Below are 24,440 nucleotides of genomic sequence, written 5' to 3' on the forward strand. Positions count from 1 at the left end.
CCTACTTCGACCGCGACCTCGCCCACGACCACGACTACAGCCACCCGGAATATGCTCGAAGCCACTTGGATCACGCCTGGTAGATGAGGACCACTGTTGGCCTTGTGGTCAACCCCTGGTTGTCTCATTTATCTCGGGCTCTTCATAATCTACATCTTCAGGGTAAAGCTCCGCAAACAACACTCGGTTCACACTTCGCACAAAACTGGCATCACGAAGTAGTACCTCATCAACCAGGGATCTAAACTGCGTCGTGTCTTGTTCCAACTCATCCTCAAAGATAGGAATGTCAACACCGTCTCCAATGACTAGGGTTTTCCAAAAAGGATGGACTTGATCCAAATACAACCCCGTACCATCCTGAATCGAGGTGTGTATAGTACAAGCGCATGGGAGTCCGTGTGTCATCAACATCGCACAACCACAACGCTCGTACACATCATCAGATAACTCTCTCATCCCGTTCACCTCCTGCTTAAGAATTTTGAGAGCATGGAAGGAAACATAGCCACTGAGATTGTGCAAGGGCATTCCCCTGTACTCCACTCCAATTCGTCGTCTGGAGTCCTCCAAATGATGACGAATTTGAATAAGCAAACCCTTAGTGGCGCGGTGTACACGCTTGAAGATAGAATACATTGACCCTTTGGAGCTTCCGAGCCACTGTTTAAGCACAGAATGTTGACTCTCCACTCTACACGTGTTCACGTTGCCAAAGTGCAGCACCTTATTTGTCCAAGCCGGAATAAACTTGTTCTTGTGCACAAGCCAAGTTTTTTTCACATAATCCACAATGGTATGCCTTGACCTTCCCCAAGTATCCTTCATTTGTTGCAACTCAAATTCATATTCATCCTCAGTTGTCGCATTCATGATTTTTGACCACCTCCCATTCCTAAATTTCTCGGCAGTCACCATGTCTTTCTTACACAAATGGTATACCTTGGCCAACACATCTTTATTGATGTGCCACCTACATAGCAAGTGAGCTGTGTTTGGGAATATCTCTTTCACCGCCTTCATAAGTCCCAACTCTCGATCAGTTAGTATCACCTTAGGAGTCACTTCAAAACCTATATACAACTTCAATTTCTCCAAGACCCACTTGTAACTCTCATAGGACTCTGTCTTCATTAAAGCATACGCGATCAAAAAGTTTTGATTTGTCGGTGTGATCCCAACAATCTCGAAAAACGGCATGTTGTATCTGTTTGTCTTGTAAGTGGAATCCATCCCTATGACATGTGGATATGTTCGTAACATATTCGCCATCTCTGGATGTGCCATAAAGGCGTGGGTGACAACACGTGTGTCGGGGTCAGCAGCTACCCAACTAACTTATTTGCGCTCATTGGCCAAGTGAAGGAACTGGTTGACGACATCTCTCCCTTCACTAGCATCAACCCTAACACGACTTCTGAAATTGTAGATGTGTCTCATGTTAGGGTTCTCAGTGGGAAACGCATCTTTCACTGCCGCCATTATGTGACTAGGTTTAGCACATGCTGAACTCATTTGACTAACCAATTGCTTCGCAGCCGGACTTAGACCACTCACTTGCCGATGACCCTCTCGATATACCATCATTGGGTGGTTATGCAAGCCACGCAAACCTGATGAAGGAATGATTTTCCACCCTTGATCGTCCACCATACATGTGACCTTGATACGAAATGGACACTTAACACCCTTTCTTTTCGTGTTTTTCCATACAGCATTCTCCATATCTCTATCTTCGGCTGTGTTTCTATGGCCACGATCGCACTTAAGATACTTGACCGGTCGACCATCTCGTTGTTTCTTATACGAAGACTTTGTAAGGAAAAAGCCATAACGTATGGAAATGTTTTGTGCCCATTCAAATGCTTCTTCAAAAGTCGGGAAGATCATTGACGTTATAAAATATGAACTGTAGTCGATGCCATCGCCACCATAATCCGGTAGTGATGCCTATTAAACATCCCAATAAAATATTTTTAAAATAATAATCAAAATAATAATAATCATAATCATAACAACAATAATAATCATAATCATAGTTATAGTAATAATAATAACAACAAGAACAATAATAATAATAATAATAATAATAATAATAATAATAATAATAATAATAATAATAATAACAATTAAATAATAATAATAAAAACAATATTAATTAAAAAAAAAACAAACCGGGCATGGTCAAACCGCCTGGACTACACGGTTTGACCGTGGTTGAACCGCCCGGATTGCATGGTTTTACCACGGTTTAACCGCCCGGTTTGCCCGGTTTGACCACGGTGGACCGTTTTTTTGGGCGGTTTGAGTTCCGGCGAAAATAAATTACCTCGCGAAGTGGATCCGGCGGAGTACACGGCCTGCCGCTATCACTTTCCGTCATGTTGGCGCTGGTGGCGACGGTGCAATGGTGGTGACGGGCGGTGGTGGTTGTGTTAGGAGAGAGAGGAAGAAAAGGGTAATGTTGGAAGTTTACATAAAAATGTGGGCGATTTCGATAAAAATGTGGGCGATTTCGATAAAAATGTGGGCGTTGTTTAGCAGTTCACTATTTTATTACTTGTTTAATTTTCTTTTTTAGAAAATTTTAACAATATTTTACTATTTTAGTATTTTCCTCATTAATTTAACTCTTATATTATATTTTAGTATTTTTTTATATTCTCTTTTCTCCTCTTGTACTCACCTTTACTTTTTTAAGATTTTTTTATTCTTCAACCGAACTCACTTCCATCATAAAATTATACTTTTTCCTATTATCTTAAAACTTCGTGTTCGGAGAAATGGAGCAACTAATAACATATTGAGACAAAACTACTACTAGCTAGTTTAGGTCTCATGCCATGCATGCACAATAATTTTCATAATTATCCTCGTTACTAAATTTTATGAAGTATATAGTGACAAAATTGCATTACAAATTTAACAATAATTGTACATCATTATTTTTATACTTATACCAATGTCAAGGTTAAGTTTGTGGGGTTTTATATTAATAAAATAAATATCTAGTTTGATATGCCTGTCCTATTATTAATACTATTTTTGTAAATGTAAAAAATAAATGTATACTTGTACATATACAGAGCGATTTCCCTCAATAATGTTAAAATAAAAACAAATTCCCATTATGCACTTATTTAAAAACAAATTTCCAAAATACCGTCCATGTAGGATTGGTATTTGGTTTGGCTTAAAACCGCTAGCGACATTAGCGGTTATGGTTTTTTTTTTAAAAAAAGCAAAGAGACCAGTTATTAATGAAATTAGGTCTCTTTGAACAATGATGTGGGTGCTCTCTTTCGTGATGTTGGCTAAAGCATTTGTTTCAGAAAAGAGACCCCCTTTTTTGGTTGACAGGTCTCTTTTTGACTCAAAAAGGTAAGGAAGAAAAGAGACCTGTTACTTGAAAAAGGGGTCTCTTTTCTATAACCGCTAATAACAATAGCAGTTTTATGCTGAACCAAATCAAAAAAATTACACCGAAAACCGATCCTACATGGACGATATCTCGGGAATTAGTTTCCAAATCGACGCACAAAGAGAAGTTATTTTTTTTTTCTAGCAATATTGTGGGAAATTACTCTACATTTATATGTTACCACCATGAATTTTTTCTAATTGAAATAAACTTTATTATATTAAAAGTAATAAAGTTGAAACAAAGGGGAAAAAATGATAATATTATAAAAATAATTTTAGATAAAAGTATTAATTCAATATTTACTAATCTTTGTTCATTTTTTCAAAGAAAATAAATAAAATAAAATATTTGAAGACGTGTAAAAATATTCCAGTTCCTTAAGTGTATATGGAAAAAAATATTATTGTCCAATTGGAAAGAATACATTATATATTTTAAATTATTTTCTTCATATTTTGCAAAAAAATAATGGAGAATTTTTTTTTAATATGACACATGTAAGTCCTAGTTTCACTTTTAATACTACCTTTGTTACTTTTTAGCTACAACAAAAGGGTATTATTTAATTGTGAGACATAAAAATTTCTTAGTCGCAACTAAAAAGAAACGGAGGTAATATAAAAATTATTGATTTGAAAATATAATATAGAAAAAATATGTTAAGGAATAGTATTTTGGTGATATATTTAGATATTTGCTATAATATAAATGGCGTGAATCATTTTTATTGTTTGAAAAAAAATTATGGTGTTCAAATAGAAAGATTTAATTATAATTATATATGGTAAATATATTTTGAAGGAGATTTGATGAATAGAAAAACAACAAAAGAAAAAATAAAAGGCGATTTTGGAGGGAAACCACAAAACCAGGAAGTGATACGTGTCATTCTTGGTGTTTGTTTTAGTATTATGTTATTATTAATTAGTTTATCACTATATTTAAAGAAAAATTTTTGTATACACCTGGTTTACACTAATATTAGTGTATATCGAGCAGTATAAGGATAACTTTGAGCTAATTTAAGGGAAACTTTTTGCTCTTTTTTGAGTAACTTTAAACATAAAACAATTTTTATATAAATAGACAACAAGAAAAGTTTTTTAAAGATAATTTAATTACGTTCAATCACTAATAATTGATTTTTAGTCATTTAAAATGTGATTCTTTACTAACTTTTGTTTATTTTTTAAAAAGTTTGTCATATTTACATATAAAAATATACATCTAATTACAAAATAAGATGAAAGTATTGCATAGCTTTAAATAGAAGAATAATATTCTTGTTGAATGTTTAAAAATGAAATATCTATACCTATTAACCCTTAAAAGCCAAATTGGTGAAAAAATGGGTATCTCCTTATGAACAGAGTGCTGACGATTCTACCCCTAAAAAACTAAAAAAAAGTTTATTGACGTCTTTACCCTTTTACTAATTAAGGCAGGCTACTTTTGTTTTCTTTGAATCAGTCTTTTTTCTTTACTCACTTCTCAGCTTTCTCTCTCCTCACCTTTGTCCATGTTCTCTGGTAACACAACAACTTTCTCGCCTCCTCCAATCTCATCTCCCTGGCGACGACTGCACTTGGTGGACAATTACAGGGGTTGGTACGACGGAAATTTAGCTACAACAGTCGTATAGTTGTAATGAGTCTTCTTCAATCCTGTGTTTGATTGAGTTTTTGTCGATTTTTTTTTTCAGGTCTCAAGTTTCAGGAATTATGGCTCGAGTCTGAGTCGGTTTTCTGGATTTGGGATGAATTTCAACTTTATGGTGTTTTTCACAGGTTCTGATTTTTGAAAAAATATCTTCTAGGGTTTTTTAGGTAGTTTTGTGGTTGAATTTTGATCTGGGTTCTTCAATCCTATTTTTTGTGTATGCTGCTTGTCCTTGTTGATTGAATCTGTTTCTGAAGCGGCTTTTAGGTTTTCACTCCTCCATAGAAATAGCTTTTGAGGTTAAATTATTTTCTTTTTATTATTAAATCATCGAATATGCGACTTTCTTTTTTTTTTTTTTCTCCATTGAAGCAGCTTCCGAGCTTTTTCCGTTACTCCATTAAAGCAAATTCTGAGCTTTCCCATTTATTGAAGTAGCTTACAAGGTAATGTGTTTTTCAATCATCAAGTTTCCATTTTGAAATCGGATTTACTCTTTGTGAATTATTATCAGATTTACTTCGATCTATTTTGAGAAAAAAATGGAAACCAATTTTATTAATATTTGTGGGTTGAATATTTTAGGGTTCAATTTGATCGAAAATTAATGTCGGGACCTCTTGATCAATTTGCTCGCTTGCATTCTGGGTATGTCAAATTCTGATTTTATATACTCCTTAAAGCGGGTTCAGGGATTATAATTTGAGTGTTTCATTGTTTCTGGGTTTGTGTAGAGCTTCAAGCTCAGATCTTTAGGTAGTGTCAGTTTCATGATTTTGTTAATTCCTAATTTAGGTAGTGTCAGTTTCCAATAATTTCCATTGCCCTCAATTTTTGTTGTCAACTAGAAGGCAAGAAACACTGTAAATGGTAAAAAAGTAAAGTGTTTTTATGGTACTTAAAAGTGGGGGATATAGATTTTCGTGGGAATTATTTTGTATCAACTCAACAATTATCCTTAGAAATGATAAATACCCATGAAATGCATACTTGGAGCATGAATCTTATACTCTGTATGATGTATGCAGGACCTGCTGTAAAGTGTTAAGCTACGGTAAATTATCTTGTGCATGTTATTTGATCCTTGCATAGTTGGAGCATTATATATAATAGGATGTGGCTTCTATCATACTTTTGTTTTTGACACACATGGCTCTTTTTAGCTTCTTTAAAGTAATTAATCATACATATTCTACAAAACAAGCTCTTCCCTTTATTTGTGTTGCCCTCGATTGTTTATATTATGCTTCCTAAATTTATACTCCATAATTTTCTTGAAATTTATCTTGCATTTATAGTGTTTGGAAAGGGTACTTGTGAATTGTTTGATTTCTTTCTGATTTTTCCCCCTGATATTTATAGTTTGGGGGCTTTGGGCAGTCTGAAATTATGTGAGGTTTGTGTTAATTTGTTAATGGGAAATTACATGTTTGTTTGGCCTGCTTCTACCTCACATGCAACTTCATAGAGCCATATTTCAGTTTGAAAAGTTTTTTGGAGTATGATAGCCCATTAGCCCCCAATTGCAGCATGCTGGTGTAACTGGTGCGGATTAATGTGTACTTTTTTTAACCATTGAACACTGACATCAACAGCATAATCCTACAGGAAGCTCGCAGACAAAGTTGCTGCTGCTGGTTATTATGCTGTTGTCCCTGATTTCCTCCACGGGGATCCTTACAATCCTGAAAACACCGAGAGACCGATACAAGCTTGGATAAAGGACCATGGGACGGTAAGTTTGTGTTTGTGTTTTATTCTGGTCTAAGTTAATGGAAGGTAAGAAAATTTTAGAACAAAATATCCGTTTGTTCTATGATTGTTTTTGGCTGATTTGTTCATTTAATACAGTATGGATTGGCCAGCTATGACCTCGTAACTAAAAGGAAGTAGCCAGTAGCTTATAAGCCTAACTCTAATTACTTCGTACTTTTTAATTATTTTTGCTAACGTCTGATCATTTCTTATAATTGCATTCATGATAGCATGGTTATAGACAATTCTTGCTTAGTCCGTTAAATTATTGCCACATTAATTCAATCTCTATGTATAGGATATAACGTGATTTTATTAGAAATTCTAATTAGACCATTTTGGCACCTATTTTAATCAATCATTGATGCATTGACCCAATCTTAAATTAAGGATATGACATGAATGTACTAGGAATTTCCTTATAATATTTAGATTATTATAATATCTAATCCCTCTCTATGTAAGTTGGGTCACTTAATTATATCTAATTATAAACCATTTTAGATAATTAGATATAGTTAAGTGACCCAACTTACATAGAGACGGATCAGTGTTCTTCGAAGTGGTGGCCACTTAATTTTTCCTACATTTGTTTCTGAATATTTTGAAATGAATCAGAATTTTATTGATACAATGAATGTTCTTGTGAGGATTCTGAGCAATTTCAGTATGGATTGTTTTCATGAACCCTGTACAACTTCAGGGTAGAATGAAGTATTTTGTCCCAGAGCTCGAGTTTTGAGATCAAAATGATGGATTTTATTCTTAAGTATGTAGTTATTTTGAAATGAAAATGATCTGTTTTTGTTGGTTGGCCTCCTTTAGATCATTCCAAAAAAACACGTTCGCCACCACTTTGAAGAGCACTGATCCGCTTTTTGTCAAGGATGGATGGTGCTCCCTAATTATGAAGGTTGATCTCAGAACTTAACCACTTATCAAGAACTTTCCTCTAGCCTTGAGAAGATGTTTAGTTGCTTCACACTAGAATATTTTCCGTTACCTGTAATAATGATCCTTATAGCTTTGCTCCAGCGATTTAAAATTGCCTATGAATTAGTTTCTTTACAACATTCATTGTCTCTAAAGCCTCGTGGTATTATAAAGAAGATTTGATCGGATTTCAAATGCTTTCAGGTCAATGTGGATCAAACATGACAGAAATGAAATTGAGGGATCTCCTGCATGGATCAGAATATGTTCTCACATACGAGGACAAGGATGGTGACTGGATGCTTGTTGGAGATGTCCCATGAGAGTAAGTTTCTTTATTTGAATTGTTCTTATACACTAATCATGACAGCATCCCAACCACCTAAACTGAATGACCAGCCTAGATGAGAGGAATGTAACTTGATGATTATAGTAGGGACTAAAATATTCGTTGAATGGATTATATAATTACAGCTTCAAACTGCTTATATAATTATCAATTAAGACTAAGCTTTAGAAAATCTGATGTTTTGTTGTAGATCTATCATATGTTAAACTTGAGTCTTGAATCTATGTTACTGTAAATGGATTTTTTGATGTAGATATGTGGGCATGGTATAAGATACAATGCAAATCTGTAAAAATCTTGGGTGCTTGAACTTAAAATTGAGAAATTTTCTTGTGAATGAATTGAAATTATATTAATCGTTTGTATGTAACTGAGCTATAATGTTAGTATATTGAGTAAAATATTTCTGGGTCGCTGAGTTTTTTTCGATTTAATGCAATTGAGCAATAGAATGTCACATTTTACTCTAGATTATCTTAAATTTCCTCGGATATTGTTGGATTTTGCATATGGTTTGACTTTGTGTGAACATGAAAAGGCTCAGATTTGTACGCTTTGGTCTTATATTATACTCTGTATTAAGAATTTATGATACTTTGTATCATCATAAAGGTTTTTGTTAATTGGGCACTGATGTGTAAACAAGATGAGAAACCTTGTTACAAAAGATGAATTAAAGAAGGTCAATCGAATTTTAAGTATTGTTTTAGGATGATCAGTTTAGTTAGGGGAACACTCACCCTAAGCTAAGGATATAGCAAAGAGGAACTCTCACTCAATTGCTTGGGGTAGTTTAGACAAGGGAACTCTCACCAAATCACAAACTACAAGTCTTAACCTTGGGAACTCTCACCAAAGTTAGTACTCTTCAAATCTGAACACTCAAATTTGGACACAAAAAGTGAACTAAACACAAGTCACTTCCATTAAACAAACTCACGTTTTAGGCAAAATTTCTTGGATGATTTTTCATTCATTCAAAGTATGCTATATATAGCATTTACATCATTCACTACAACCTTTCACTTGCCCATTTTAATTAACAAAACAAAATAAACAGAACGAAATTAACTAAGGGAATAAGTGGCTCATAACCGTCCAACTTAACTCCCATTACACACATAATTAAACTACCAAATTATGCTAAAGACTAGGCTTGAAACAAGGGAAAATGACCAGCCAAAATAAGCATCCAAAGAGCATCAAACACACGCCCAAAACAGCCCCATTCTTCAAGCTTGTAACTCCCATTTTAATTCCTTGATTCACGCCCCTTTATTCCAGCAACAACTCTGAAATAAAACCCACATAACCCCCAAATAATGAGGTGCAATATTCAGCCAACAAATCCCATAACTTACGCCTAACAAGTGCCACAAATCACGCCTCTTTAATCAGCCCCAATAAGCTTGAAAACCGTCACTTGCTAGATGCTTGTTACAAGGTTAATTACACTAAGTGAAGTGCAACCCTTTGTAAGAATATTTGGACCAAAACCGTGCATAGGATTAAAGAAAGATTTGGACAAAAATAATTCTTTATCACCTTGAACACTAACACCGTTTTGAACCTCTTCATCTTGGACAATTGACCCTTGACTATCTTGAACATGATCATTAGAGTCTTGACCATATTGGTCATCCTCCTCTTCTTCAAAAGGAATTGCCCTCAATTCGTCATCATCAAAGTAAGGAGCAAGATCACCAACGTTGAATGTACTTGAGACACCAAATTGGCCCCCCAAATCAACTTTGTATGCATTGTCACTGATCTTCCCCACGATCTCAAATGGACCCTCGGCTCTTGGCATTAGCTTGTTCTTTCTTTTGCTAGGAAATCTTTCTTTTCTCATGTAGATCCACACTAAGTCACCAACTTCGAATTGCTTCACATTTTCAGTCACCTCACACACAATGGCAAGCCTATCAAACTCTTTGATATAGTCTTCTACAGAGTCACCATTCTGTTGCAAAGTACTCCACTTCACATATTGACTTTGCTTGTAATTGTGAGGAATGAAACGATCTCTCATTCTTTTCTTCAGCTTTTCCCAAGTGGAAATGTGAGCCTTACCCCTAAGGGTACGTGCCCTTTGCTCTCCTTGCAACCAACTGTCACCATAGCCCTTCAGTTTGACTTTGGCTATCTTGTACTGTTGGACTTCCTCATGGATGCCCTTGTACTCAAAGTATCTTTCTAAGGATTTCTCCCACTCCAAGTACTTCTCAGGATCAAGTGAACCATCAAAGGATGGAACGTCCACTTTGAGACTCCTATCTTCCCTCCTAGGTGGAGGTTCTTCACCTTGTTCTCTTCTATCTTGCTCGTTCATGAGTCTTGCCATCAAGGCAGCAAGATTCCCTTGTAGATTGGCATTGGTTTCGGCCAACCTCTCTTGACTAGCAATGGATCGATTGAGAGCATCCAAAGCCAACCTCAAGTCTTGATTTTCCCCCATGGTATGTAGGTATTCGGCCCCTTTGGAAGAATTTGAGAAAACTCTCCCCCTACCTGACGCGCCAAATGATGTGTAAACAAGATGAGAAACCTTGTTACAAAAGATGAATTAAAGAAGGTCAATCGAATTTTAAGTATTGTTTTAGGATGATCAGTTTAGTTAGGGGAACACTCACCCTAAGCTAAGGATATAGCAAAGAGGAACTCTCACTCAATTGCTTGGGGTAGTTTAGACAAGGGAACTCTCACCAAATCACAAACTACAAGTCTTAACCTTGGGAACTCTCACCAAAGTTAGTACTCTTCAAATCTGAACACTCAAATTTGGACACAAAAAGTGAACTAAACACAAGTCACTTCCATTAAACAAACTCACGTTTTAGGCAAAATTTCTTGGATGATTTTTCATTCATTCAAAGTATGCTATATATAGCATTTACATCATTCACTACAACCTTTCACTTGCCCATTTTAATTAACAAAACAAAATAAACAGAACGAAATTAACTAAGGGAATAAGTGGCTCATAACCGTCCAACTTAACTCCCATTACACACATAATTAAACTACCAAATTATGCTAAAGACTAGGCTTGAAACAAGGGAAAATGACCAGCCAAAATAAGCATCCAAAGAGCATCAAACACACGCCCAAAACAGCCCCATTCTTCAAGCTTGTAACTCCCATTTTAATTCCTTGATTCACGCCCCTTTATTCCAGCAACAACTCTGAAATAAAACCCACATAACCCCCAAATAATGAGGTGCAATATTCAGCCAACAAATCCCATAACTTACGCCTAACAAGTGCCACAAATCACGCCTCTTTAATCAGCCCCAATAAGCTTGAAAACCGTCACTTGCTAGATGCTTGTTACAAGGTTAATTACACTAAGTGAAGTGCAACCCTTTGTAAGAATATTTGGACCAAAACCGTGCATAGGATTAAAGAAAGATTTGGACAAAAATAATTCTTTATCACCTTGAACACTAACACCGTTTTGAACCTCTTCATCTTGGACAATTGACCCTTGACTATCTTGAACATGATCATTAGAGTCTTGACCATATTGGTCATCCTCCTCTTCTTCAAAAGGAATTGCCCTCAATTCGTCATCATCAAAGTAAGGAGCAAGATCACCAACGTTGAATGTACTTGAGACACCAAATTGGCCCCCCAAATCAACTTTGTATGCATTGTCACTGATCTTCCCCACGATCTCAAATGGACCCTCGGCTCTTGGCATTAGCTTGTTCTTTCTTTTGCTAGGAAATCTTTCTTTTCTCATGTAGATCCACACTAAGTCACCAACTTCGAATTGCTTCACATTTTCAGTCACCTCACACACAATGGCAAGCCTATCAAACTCTTTGATATAGTCTTCTACAGAGTCACCATTCTGTTGCAAAGTACTCCACTTCACATATTGACTTTGCTTGTAATTGTGAGGAATGAAACGATCTCTCATTCTTTTCTTCAGCTTTTCCCAAGTGGAAATGTGAGCCTTACCCCTAAGGGTACGTGCCCTTTGCTCTCCTTGCAACCAACTGTCACCATAGCCCTTCAGTTTGACTTTGGCTATCTTGTACTGTTGGACTTCCTCATGGATGCCCTTGTACTCAAAGTATCTTTCTAAGGATTTCTCCCACTCCAAGTACTTCTCAGGATCAAGTGAACCATCAAAGGATGGAACGTCCACTTTGAGACTCCTATCTTCCCTCCTAGGTGGAGGTTCTTCACCTTGTTCTCTTCTATCTTGCTCGTTCATGAGTCTTGCCATCAAGGCAGCAAGATTCCCTTGTAGATTGGCATTGGTTTCGGCCAACCTCTCTTGACTAGCAATGGATCGATTGAGAGCATCCAAAGCCAACCTCAAGTCTTGATTTTCCCCCATGGTATGTAGGTATTCGGCCCCTTTGGAAGAATTTGAGAAAACTCTCCCCCTACCTGACGCGCCAAATGATGTGTAAACAAGATGAGAAACCTTGTTACAAAAGATGAATTAAAGAAGGTCAATCGAATTTTAAGTATTGTTTTAGGATGATCAGTTTAGTTAGGGGAACACTCACCCTAAGCTAAGGATATAGCAAAGAGGAACTCTCACTCAATTGCTTGGGGTAGTTTAGACAAGGGAACTCTCACCAAATCACAAACTACAAGTCTTAACCTTGGGAACTCTCACCAAAGTTAGTACTCTTCAAATCTGAACACTCAAATTTGGACACAAAAAGTGAACTAAACACAAGTCACTTCCATTAAACAAACTCACGTTTTAGGCAAAATTTCTTGGATGATTTTTCATTCATTCAAAGTATGCTATATATAGCATTTACATCATTCACTACAACCTTTCACTTGCCCATTTTAATTAACAAAACAAAATAAACAGAACGAAATTAACTAAGGGAATAAGTGGCTCATAACCGTCCAACTTAACTCCCATTACACACATAATTAAACTACCAAATTATGCTAAAGACTAGGCTTGAAACAAGGGAAAATGACCAGCCAAAATAAGCATCCAAAGAGCATCAAACACACGCCCAAAACAGCCCCATTCTTCAAGCTTGTAACTCCCATTTTAATTCCTTGATTCACGCCCCTTTATTCCAGCAACAACTCTGAAATAAAACCCACATAACCCCCAAATAATGAGGTGCAATATTCAGCCAACAAATCCCATAACTTACGCCTAACAAGTGCCACAAATCACGCCTCTTTAATCAGCCCCAATAAGCTTGAAAACCGTCACTTGCTAGATGCTTGTTACAAGGTTAATTACACTAAGTGAAGTGCAACCCTTTGTAAGAATATTTGGACCAAAACCGTGCATAGGATTAAAGAAAGATTTGGACAAAAATAATTCTTTATCACCTTGAACACTAACACCGTTTTGAACCTCTTCATCTTGGACAATTGACCCTTGACTATCTTGAACATGATCATTAGAGTCTTGACCATATTGGTCATCCTCCTCTTCTTCAAAAGGAATTGCCCTCAATTCGTCATCATCAAAGTAAGGAGCAAGATCACCAACGTTGAATGTACTTGAGACACCAAATTGGCCCCCCAAATCAACTTTGTATGCATTGTCACTGATCTTCCCCACGATCTCAAATGGACCCTCGGCTCTTGGCATTAGCTTGTTCTTTCTTTTGCTAGGAAATCTTTCTTTTCTCATGTAGATCCACACTAAGTCACCAACTTCGAATTGCTTCACATTTTCAGTCACCTCACACACAATGGCAAGCCTATCAAACTCTTTGATATAGTCTTCTACAGAGTCACCATTCTGTTGCAAAGTACTCCACTTCACATATTGACTTTGCTTGTAATTGTGAGGAATGAAACGATCTCTCATTCTTTTCTTCAGCTTTTCCCAAGTGGAAATGTGAGCCTTACCCCTAAGGGTACGTGCCCTTTGCTCTCCTTGCAACCAACTGTCACCATAGCCCTTCAGTTTGACTTTGGCTATCTTGTACTGTTGGACTTCCTCATGGATGCCCTTGTACTCAAAGTATCTTTCTAAGGATTTCTCCCACTCCAAGTACTTCTCAGGATCAAGTGAACCATCAAAGGATGGAACGTCCACTTTGAGACTCCTATCTTCCCTCCTAGGTGGAGGTTCTTCACCTTGTTCTCTTCTATCTTGCTCGTTCATGAGTCTTGCCATCAAGGCAGCAAGATTCCCTTGTAGATTGGCATTGGTTTCGGCCAACCTCTCTTGACTAGCAATGGATCGATTGAGAGCATCCAAAGCCAACCTCAAGTCTTGATTTTCCCCCATGGTATGTAGGTATTCGGCCCCTTTGGAAGAATTTGAGAAAACTCTCCCCCTACCTGACGCGCCAAATGATGTGTAAACAAGATGAGAAACCTTGTTACAAAAGATGAATTAAAGAAGGTCAATCGAATTTTAAGTATTGTTTTAGGATGATCAGTTTAGTTAGGGGAACACTCACCCTAAGCTAAGGATATAGCAAAGAGGAACTCTCACTCAATTGCTTGGGGTAGTTTAGACAAGGGAACTCTCACCAAATCACAAACTACAAGTCTTAACCTTGGGAACTCTCACCAAAGTTAGTACTCTTCAAATCTGAACACTCAAATTTGGACACAAAAAGTGAACTAAACACAAGTCACTTCCATTAAACAAACTCACGTTTTAGGCAAAATTTCTTGGATGATTTTTCATTCATTCAAAGTATGCTATATATAGCATTTACATCATTCACTACAACCTTTCACTTGCCCATTTTAATTAACAAAACAAAATAAACAGAACGAAATTAACTAAGGGAATAAGTGGCTCATAACCGTCCAACTTAACTCCCATTACACACATAATTAAACTACCAAATTATGCTAAAGACTAGGCTTGAAACAAGGGAAAATGACCAGCCAAAATAAGCATCCAAAGAGCATCAAACACACGCCCAAAACAGCCCCATTCTTCAAGCTTGTAACTCCCATTTTAATTCCTTGATTCACGCCCCTTTATTCCAGCAACAACTCTGAAATAAAACCCACATAACCCCCAAATAATGAGGTGCAATATTCAGCCAACAAATCCCATAACTTACGCCTAACAAGTGCCACAAATCACGCCTCTTTAATCAGCCCCAATAAGCTTGAAAACCGTCACTTGCTAGATGCTTGTTACAAGGTTAATTACACTAAGTGAAGTGCAACCCTTTGTAAGAATATTTGGACCAAAACCGTGCATAGGATTAAAGAAAGATTTGGACAAAAATAATTCTTTATCACCTTGAACACTAACACCGTTTTGAACCTCTTCATCTTGGACAATTGACCCTTGACTATCTTGAACATGATCATTAGAGTCTTGACCATATTGGTCATCCTCCTCTTCTTCAAAAGGAATTGCCCTCAATTCGTCATCATCAAAGTAAGGAGCAAGATCACCAACGTTGAATGTACTTGAGACACCAAATTGGCCCCCCAAATCAACTTTGTATGCATTGTCACTGATCTTCCCCACGATCTCAAATGGACCCTCGGCTCTTGGCATTAGCTTGTTCTTTCTTTTGCTAGGAAATCTTTCTTTTCTCATGTAGATCCACACTAAGTCACCAACTTCGAATTGCTTCACATTTTCAGTCACCTCACACACAATGGCAAGCCTATCAAACTCTTTGATATAGTCTTCTACAGAGTCACCATTCTGTTGCAAAGTACTCCACTTCACATATTGACTTTGCTTGTAATTGTGAGGAATGAAACGATCTCTCATTCTTTTCTTCAGCTTTTCCCAAGTGGAAATGTGAGCCTTACCCCTAAGGGTACGTGCCCTTTGCTCTCCTTGCAACCAACTGTCACCATAGCCCTTCAGTTTGACTTTGGCTATCTTGTACTGTTGGACTTCCTCATGGATGCCCTTGTACTCAAAGTATCTTTCTAAGGATTTCTCCCACTCCAAGTACTTCTCAGGATCAAGTGAACCATCAAAGGATGGAACGTCCACTTTGAGACTCCTATCTTCCCTCCTAGGTGGAGGTTCTTCACCTTGTTCTCTTCTATCTTGCTCGTTCATGAGTCTTGCCATCAAGGCAGCAAGATTCCCTTGTAGATTGGCATTGGTTTCGGCCAACCTCTCTTGACTAGCAATGGATCGATTGAGAGCATCCAAAGCCAACCTCAAGTCTTGATTTTCCCCCATGGTATGTAGGTATTCGGCCCCTTTGGAAGAATTTGAGAAAACTCTCCCCCTACCTGACGCGCCAAATGATGTGTAAACAAGATGAGAAACCTTGTTACAAAAGATGAATTAAAGAAGGTCAATCGAATTTTAAGTATTGTTTTAGGATGATCAGTTTAGTTAGGGGAACACTCACCCTAAGCTAAGGATATAGCAAAGAGGAACTCTCACTCAATTGCTTGGGGTAGTTTAGACAAGGGAACTCTCACCAAATCACAAACTACAAGTCTTAACCTTGGGAACTCTCACCAAAGTTAGTACTCTTCAAATCTGAACACTCAAATTTGGACACAAAAAGTGAACTAAACACAAGTCACTTCCATTAAACAAACTCACGTTTTAGGCAAAATTTCTTGGATGATTTTTCATTCATTCAAAGTATGCTATATATAGCATTTACATCATTCACTACAACCTTTCACTTGCCCATTTTAATTAACAAAACAAAATAAACAGAACGAAATTAACTAAGGGAATAAGTGGCTCATAACCGTCCAACTTAACTCCCATTACACACATAATTAAACTACCAAATTATGCTAAAGACTAGGCTTGAAACAAGGGAAAATGACCAGCCAAAATAAGCATCCAAAGAGCATCAAACACACGCCCAAAACAGCCCCATTCTTCAAGCTTGTAACTCCCATTTTAATTCCTTGATTCACGCCCCTTTATTCCAGCAACAACTCTGAAATAAAACCCACATAACCCCCAAATAATGAGGTGCAATATTCAGCCAACAAATCCCATAACTTACGCCTAACAAGTGCCACAAATCACGCCTCTTTAATCAGCCCCAATAAGCTTGAAAACCGTCACTTGCTAGATGCTTGTTACAAGGTTAATTACACTAAGTGAAGTGCAACCCTTTGTAAGAATATTTGGACCAAAACCGTGCATAGGATTAAAGAAAGATTTGGACAAAAATAATTCTTTATCACCTTGAACACTAACACCGTTTTGAACCTCTTCATCTTGGACAATTGACCCTTGACTATCTTGAACATGATCATTAGAGTCTTGACCATATTGGTCATTCTTTGTATCATCATAAAGGTTTTTGTTAATTGGGCACTGTGCTCTTGTTGAAATAGCATCGTAGGCTTGAGCTAGAGGAATGTCCGATAAATGGTTTTTAGGTAGTTAGAAGGCTTTCTTACTACCTAAAAATGGGGTTAATTTCATAATTAAACTCATGAAAATAGAACGAAAATAACAAAATTGTTCTTAGCTCTTTGTATCCTTATGAAAGAATGATATTGTGTGACATTAATGTTAGTTATTAAATTTTGAAGCTTTTGTTATGCATTGCAATGAGAATTTGATTGTTACATTGGTCATTGCATTGTAGACCCGCTCTTGTTACATTGGTCATTGCATTGTAGGCCCGCTCTTGTTACATTGGTCATGTCAAAGATCAAAGAAACAGCTGAGAGGGACGGCACTCCTTTGATGGCTGATGGTAAACCCGTAGTTGTGAATGAGCAATAGGCAGAGAAGTTTCTTTACACTACTTTGAAGTTGCTAAGATACTCAAGAATAGCTGTTGTAGTACTTGTTAGCTTACCGCCACCTCCTCCATCACCCATCTATATTTTATATGGAATACTTGGATCTTTTGGTGGAAAACATTCTGAGGCTTTTAATTGTAAGAGGATACAAGAAAGATGTAGTCACGTTGTTTACATAACTTCTTAGACCCCTAATTTTTGCTACGGTATAAACATGGTGTACTTAAGGACCAAAAAACTTGAAACTACCTATTTGTTCACATCTTCTGCTTTGACAATTCATTGTATCTTTACAATTTTGTCGATCATTCTTTTTGTAAGTGTAAGTTTAGGCAGCCCGTTTATTTCTTTTATATTAAGAATATGTAGATAAAATTCTTAATATAAAAGGATAATGTTTGTGTGTTTAAAATAAGGAATTTGTTCAGAGGAAAAAAAAAAACATTTATAGCTAATCAATCAATTTATGCTTCAACTAACAACTCATGGTATGATTAATGAAGGGCCTTAAAGATTGTTATTTACTTTGGATTATCAACTTATTGATTAGCTCTCAATAGTATCAAAGTGTTTTCCTTAAAAGTATGATGGCATCTGGCAATATAAAATAGTACGTTGTATAGAATATGAAATAATTCGTACAATATTAAAATCATGTCAATCTAAGAGAGGATTCAAGACAAGATGGAAGTGATAAAAGGAGAGATTAGGAGGGGAGATAATGAGAATAAACTTCATAATATTAACAAAATTAAAAACTATGAGAAAGAGTAGTAAAAAAAAAAAACTTTTAGGACCACTTTTAAATTAAATTTGATGACAAGATATTGATCATTTTTTAAAAAAGAATATCGTTAGTGTATGGTTTATTTTATGGACAAACCGGCAATGAAATTTGCTATGAAATAGAAAGGAAAAAAATCATGTTGAAAAGAGTTTTTGAACTTTGTAAAACCTTAGAAGACGGGGAGAAGTTAAAGGAGAAAGAAAACAATGAAATAAGTAAGAGATGAGGTAAGGTGGGGTTAAAAGACAACAACACTAATAAGAGTTTTTGTTAGAATCATTCTAGATTTATATATAAGTGCTTTTTATTAGATTGAAGATTGTTTATAGCTTTAAGACCTCTTTCGTAAAATAACACAATAAGAACAAGCTATCTATGTTATAATAAAAGAAAAACCTATAAGATAATTGTTCAACATTTAAAACTTATAATAATTACTCGGTCAGAGGTTACTCGAGTTACTCGGTTAATGGTTACTCGAGGGGTTACTTGGTCATGGGTTACTCGAGCTACTCGATCAGTAGTTACTCAAGTTATTTGGTAAGGGGTTATTTAAGAAGTTCGGTTAGTGGTTACTTGAGGGTTCAGTCAGGATTACTTGAGGGGTTACTCAATCAATGGTTACTTGAGGGGGAGGGGTTACTCGGTTAGGGGTTAATCGAGGGGTTCAGTCATGGATTACTCGAAGGGTTACTCAGTCAGGGGTTACTTACGGAGTTACTCGATAAGGAGTAAGTCAAGTAACCCCTGACCAAGTAACTTGAGTGGCCCCAACAACTCGAGTAACCCCTGACCAAGAAATAATTAACACAAAGCAAGACAAAGCTCAAACATGTGATCCAATCTAAGCAATGATATTAACTTTTCTAATTTTCTATACTCCATATCAACATGAGTGTCAATGCTTATCAATTGTTTGTGATCAAAATAATTGCTAACATTAATATATTTCGATATGAAATAATTATATCTTACACACGCATTTCAATAATTTATATTTCATACAACTACAAATTTATGCACAAAATTACAAAAACTAAACCAAATTGATTATTTTAACGATTCACTAATGGTTTCCTAAATTATATTAACAAAACGGTGCGCGCGCAAAACGCGCGTGCAAACAAACTAGTAATTACGAAATAGGAAGTGAAATACTATGCATAATATTAAATATTCAATAAAAAGCTTTTAAAAAAACTTTTGGTGTTAATATTTTTAACTAGAAGATGACACGTGATTAATTTATCCATTTATAATTTTTAATCACTGTATATGTGTCATGAGACTTTGTTGCAACTCTTGCAAGAAAAAAAAAATAGAGAGAAAGTAGTAAAAAAAAAAAAAGATAGGTATTATAAAACTTTATATTAATAGCTACTTTGTGTCTAGTAATATTTTGCTAATAGATTACAACACATGATTTCAATAATTTACTTAAAGTTACTGTTGAACTTATTACGTTTCGAAATAATCGCATCGCTTTTCATTTACACATCCGTTTAAGGATTCACTATTCTTTTTTTCTCCTTCCAACCCCACTCACCATACTTTATTATTATTATTATTATTATTATTATTATTATTTATCTTTTCTATGAATAACCAAATATCCCCATTAACTATACTTTATATTATGAAATTTTCTCTTTGGTCCATATGCTATAAATCCTAAAATTGTAACACCCAGTTACAATTGTTATGAATTAAAAAGAGTATATAAAAAGCGAAAAAAGTTAAATAATGTCAATTTCTACAAAACAAAGGAGAGAATAGAACGAATAAACAAAAAAAAAAAAAAAAAAAAAAAAAATTAACGAACTAAATTGCTTACTAAAATGCAAAGAACCAAGTTTATAAATATGCCCCACTTAGCCACATACACTTGATCTTAAAATGATCTTCCACCAACCAATAACACATCCACAAAAGGCCATGTCACCATTACCAAATGAAACTCAAAGATAAGAAACAACAATCACCAATAACCACCATTGTTTATTTTACATCCATTTCTTCATTCTTCCCTCCATTTTTCATCCAACCAACTTTCTTCTTCCAAATTCTATCATAATGAAAGCAATTGCATCAGCCCTTCATTCTTCTCTTTGTTTATCACCTCCATTAATCCCACCTTCAAATCCAAATTTTGATCAATTAACCCCAAAATCCAAAAGCATTCTTGTTAATAACCCCCTTTACACCCAAACTCATCCCAATATCTCCCTCCAATTCAAAGAAAAAATCCTCTGCCTTGAAATCCTCGGTATCGATTCCGGTAAGGCGCTCGCTCTTAACCCGTCCCTCCACTCGACTTCTCTCGACTCGATACATGCCATTATATTATACCTTCAATCTAAAGGGATCCTACAAAAAGATTTACCCAAAATTTTTGGGATGTGCCCTTTAATTCTTACCTCCAACATAAAAACAGAGCTCAACCCTGTTTTCAATTTCCTATCTTATGATCTTGGAGTTCCTGATCATAACTTTCGAAAAGTGATCAATAAATGTCCAAGACTATTAGTTTCAAGTGTTAATGATCAACTGAAACCTGCTCTTTCTTATCTTAGAAGACTTGGGTTTAAAAATTTTGAGGGGTTAGCTTATAATGATCCAATCTTGTTGGTATCAAATGTTGAGAAGACATTGATACCGAAACTCGAGTATTTGATTGAGTTGGGTTTTAGTAGAAAAGAAGCTGTTAGTATGGTTTTAAGGTGTCCTGCTTTGTTTACTTTTAGTATTGAGAATAATTATAATCCTAAGATTGAGTATTTTCTTGAAGAAATGAAGGGTAATTTGGAGGAATTGAAGGAATTTCCGCAATATTTTGCTTTTAGTTTGGAGAAGAGGATTAAGCCGAGACATTTGGAGGTTTTAGAGAGTGGATTAAAGATTCCTTTATCAGCTATGCTCAAGGCTACCGATGAAGAATTCAATGGGTTGATAGCACATGGAAAGAAGATAGAATTTTGCTCGATAGTTGGTTAAGGTTTTGAGGTGGTGCTAAAGACTTCCGATTAAAACCCGTCTACATCACAATCCTTTATGGTTCCCATACGGCCATACATCAAAAGCCTATATTTGTCACGATTTTTTTTCTTGATGTGCAAACTAGGTTAATTCATCTTCACCTTCCTAAATTCAAAGAAGTAACACCGATATTCAGATATTGTTATAGTTGTAATTTATTCCTTAGAAATTTACAGTGTAACTTTAGATGATTGTACATAGATCATAATCCTTTCTCCATTGGAAAAAAGCAACACTTAATATTTCACCTTGTTCTTTTGTCGTTTGGGCGAGAAGTATTTTAGCTGGCAACTTGGCATGTAACACGTATATTTGACCAATCAAATAATAATATGTGTACCTGACTACGACCCATCCATATGGTTTGCTTTTTTTTTTTTTTTTTTTTTTTTTTTTTTTTTTTTTTTTTACAGAGAAAAAAATATGGTTTGCATTCTTTGCATCCACATTCATTTCACTATAATCTCCAGAATCTTCCCATTTCTTGTCTCATTCAATTCCCTACATAGAGAGAGCATAGTATATAAATCTTTTAGCCAAACACCTAATAAATCATGCTAAACACTGGCTAGCACAACATAAGACACAACACGGTGTTCTAGTATGAATGAATTAAGATTTATTTTTGTCTATTTTAAATATTTCTGAAAAATTTCTGATTTGACTTAACATTCACCGAATTTTTACGTTTTATTTTTTATTTTTTTTTAACAAACACTGAATTTCTACTTTGTTTAGTGGGCTATTGTTAAATTTGTCTGATAATTGTGTATTTTAATACATTAAATTTTCTTGTCTTAAAAAAAAAAAAATTGTCTTTAAAAAATAATACATCAAATTTTCTGGTCTTTAAAAAAAAAAAAGTCTTCAAAAAATGTGTATTTTAATAATTATAATCCTAAGATTGAGTATTTTCTTGAAGATATACAAAATATATATATATATATATATATATATAGGTTCAGGTTATAATGAGTACCAATTCTATAATAAGAACTAGAAACTAATCTGGACCGTCAAATTTTAGAGAAGAGGCGCGCGATCTAACGGCCCAGATTGAATCACGCATAGTCAGTTCATTTCCCAGAACTCATGCGCTCTTTCTCTCTCCTCAGGCATTTTCTCTCTCCTCCATTACAACGAGCCTCTGAATTCTCCATTAAAGCGGGCTCCGAGCTTTCTCTACTCCATTGAAGCGACTTCCGAGCTTTCACTACTCCATTGAAGCGGCTTCTAGGCTTTCTAGATTCCATTGAAGTAGTTTTTGAGGTAAGGTTTTTTTTTTTTTTGGTTAATCACCGATTTTAGTTTCACTATCCTTGTTCATCGTTAATTTTATATTTTGTATAGTGAATTTAGGGTTCTTAATTGTGAAAATCGAATTCTTATATATAATTTTTGAGGTTAAATTGTGAATGATTATAGTGATTGATTTTGTTGCTAGAATTCCTAAAATACCTTGATCGTAAAACATCGACATTGAAATTTATGTGAATGTTGGTGAGTTTGTGAACAAATCTATGTGAATTGAGTAAATTCTCATGGTAATTTTATGACAATTGAGTTTTATGATTTTTTGAATGTTAGTTTTTAGCTTATAATTTTGCATAAATTTTGAGCTTCTACTCTAACCACAATTAGCTAGTACTCAATATTATGGTAAAACTGAAAGGAGAGGGTTCTTTTGTTTGTGTAACATTGGTAATTATTTGCATGCTGTAAGATGAGTTGAATATTTCTCAGATGTATAATTTTTTTGAAACAGGTTTAAAGTGTTAAAGTATATTAACAAAACTTGGTTTCAAGACTGAAGTTACACTTGGTGATGTATTGGCAATGCTTCAAACTTGGAGAACGTTGGAGTTTACATTCACAACCAGGTAGTAATCTATTGCAGAGCTCATCACTTTTCTGCCTATTCTTGATCATTGGTTGATATAAAGCTGCTCATTTTTTTGTTCTTAATCTTAATTGTTGACCTGTTGATTTGGAAATTCATTGTAATCTAGCCCCTGCATATTTCACAAAAACTTAAGCAGTCATTCAAATCAATGTGACGTTGTGGCTTTGTAAGAGAGATTGAACAACCTTGTCAAATTTTACCATCTAAAGAAGTTATAAAGCTAAATCTTACGAAGTATATTACTTGCTGCTTACACACTGTGCTATTATTGAACTAGTAATGTCTCCTATGAGTATTATTTTGTCAATTTCAAAAGTAGATAGAAACCAAATAAAAGTAAACTAATTACATTATAAAGTAAATAAAAAAACTAAACCTATGATTAGAATATGAGCAGTCACAAATGTAGGTTGTGTTTGCTCTTATCAAATTAGAAAATATATGGGTGTAGCACTGATATATATTGGCCATTAGCAAGAGCATATCTGGTTTCATTGAAATTCTATGGTGGTAGGAACGTGGAAGTGCTGATGCTCTAAGGGAAATGCTCAATAACCCAAATTCCTATTTGACCATGACGTGGGAAACATTACAGGGACGTTGCTCATCTTCTTTAATGAAACTGGTCTGTTCCTATTCTGTATGCTGGGAGGGCAGTCAACAATTTGGCTCATCAACTAGCTTCTCTTGGAAGATGTCAACCTCAGGTAAGAATGTTCCATCTCTGTCCTCCTAATGAGATGTTTGACACATACACTGCTAAAATTCCAGATCTTGAAGCTGCTTGATCAAGGCTTCTTTGCTGCTGTTCCTCGCCACACATTCTTACTAATATATTGTATAAACTCTAATGTAATTGTGTAACATATTGTTATATCAGTAACTACAAATTTAAATAATACTTTTA

The 24,440-nt window shown here is 35.4% G+C and overlaps 2 protein-coding genes, 1 long non-coding RNA gene and 1 pseudogene across 8 annotated transcripts; 2 read left to right on the forward strand and 2 right to left on the reverse strand.

Moving 5' to 3' along the window:
* Nucleotides 1-108: 108 nt before the first annotated feature.
* LOC145577910 (PKS-NRPS hybrid synthetase cheA-like) lies at nucleotides 109-1,272 on the reverse strand. Its single transcript, XM_081635329.1, has one exon. The coding sequence runs from the start codon at nucleotides 1,270-1,272 to the stop codon at nucleotides 109-111; it is 1,164 nt and encodes a 387-aa protein (XP_081491455.1).
* Nucleotides 1,273-1,338: 66 nt separating this feature from the next.
* On the reverse strand, nucleotides 1,339-2,383 carry LOC145577911 (uncharacterized). The gene is made up of 2 exons (XM_081635331.1): nucleotides 2,330-2,383; nucleotides 1,339-1,950 (listed from the first exon to the last, which is right to left on the reverse strand). Exons 1-2 carry the CDS (start codon nucleotides 2,381-2,383, stop codon nucleotides 1,339-1,341), a joined length of 666 nt encoding a protein of 221 aa, XP_081491457.1.
* Nucleotides 2,384-4,895: 2,512 nt separating this feature from the next.
* LOC145580156 (uncharacterized) lies at nucleotides 4,896-18,240 on the forward strand. 6 transcript variants are annotated; one of them, XR_014099310.1, is made up of 8 exons: nucleotides 4,896-5,032; nucleotides 5,127-5,211; nucleotides 5,459-5,529; nucleotides 5,669-5,731; nucleotides 6,692-6,818; nucleotides 7,664-7,751; nucleotides 7,976-8,096; nucleotides 17,648-18,240. It is a non-coding gene; the product is annotated as an uncharacterized LOC145580156 (long non-coding RNA). The 6 variants fall into 6 exon arrangements; XR_014099307.1 differs by having other exon boundaries at nucleotides 5,127-5,529; nucleotides 17,682-18,239; XR_014099309.1 differs by having other exon boundaries at nucleotides 4,896-5,028; nucleotides 5,127-5,529; nucleotides 17,648-18,238.
* A 2,357-nt stretch (nucleotides 18,241-20,597) lies between these two features.
* On the forward strand, nucleotides 20,598-21,877 carry LOC145580159 (transcription termination factor MTEF1, chloroplastic pseudogene; annotated as a pseudogene).
* The last annotated feature ends 2,563 nt before the right edge of the window (nucleotides 21,878-24,440 follow it).

Source organism: Chenopodium album, chromosome 14 (assembly GCF_948465745.1).
Source record: "Chenopodium album chromosome 14, dcCheAlbu1.1, whole genome shotgun sequence".
NCBI lineage: Eukaryota > Viridiplantae > Streptophyta > Magnoliopsida > Caryophyllales > Amaranthaceae > Chenopodium > Chenopodium album.

Coding starts and splice junctions, on each gene's coding strand:
- LOC145577910 (XM_081635329.1), bottom strand. CDS start 1,272: ATGGCGAATATGTTACGAACATATCCACATGTCATAGGGATGGATTCC.
- LOC145577911 (XM_081635331.1), bottom strand. CDS start 2,383: ATGACGGAAAGTGATAGCGGCAGGCCGTGTACTCCGCCGGATCCACTT. Junction 1,951..2,329: donor CGCCGGATCCACTTCGCGAG/GTAATTTATTTT, acceptor GATGTTTAATAG/GCATCACTACCGGATTATGG.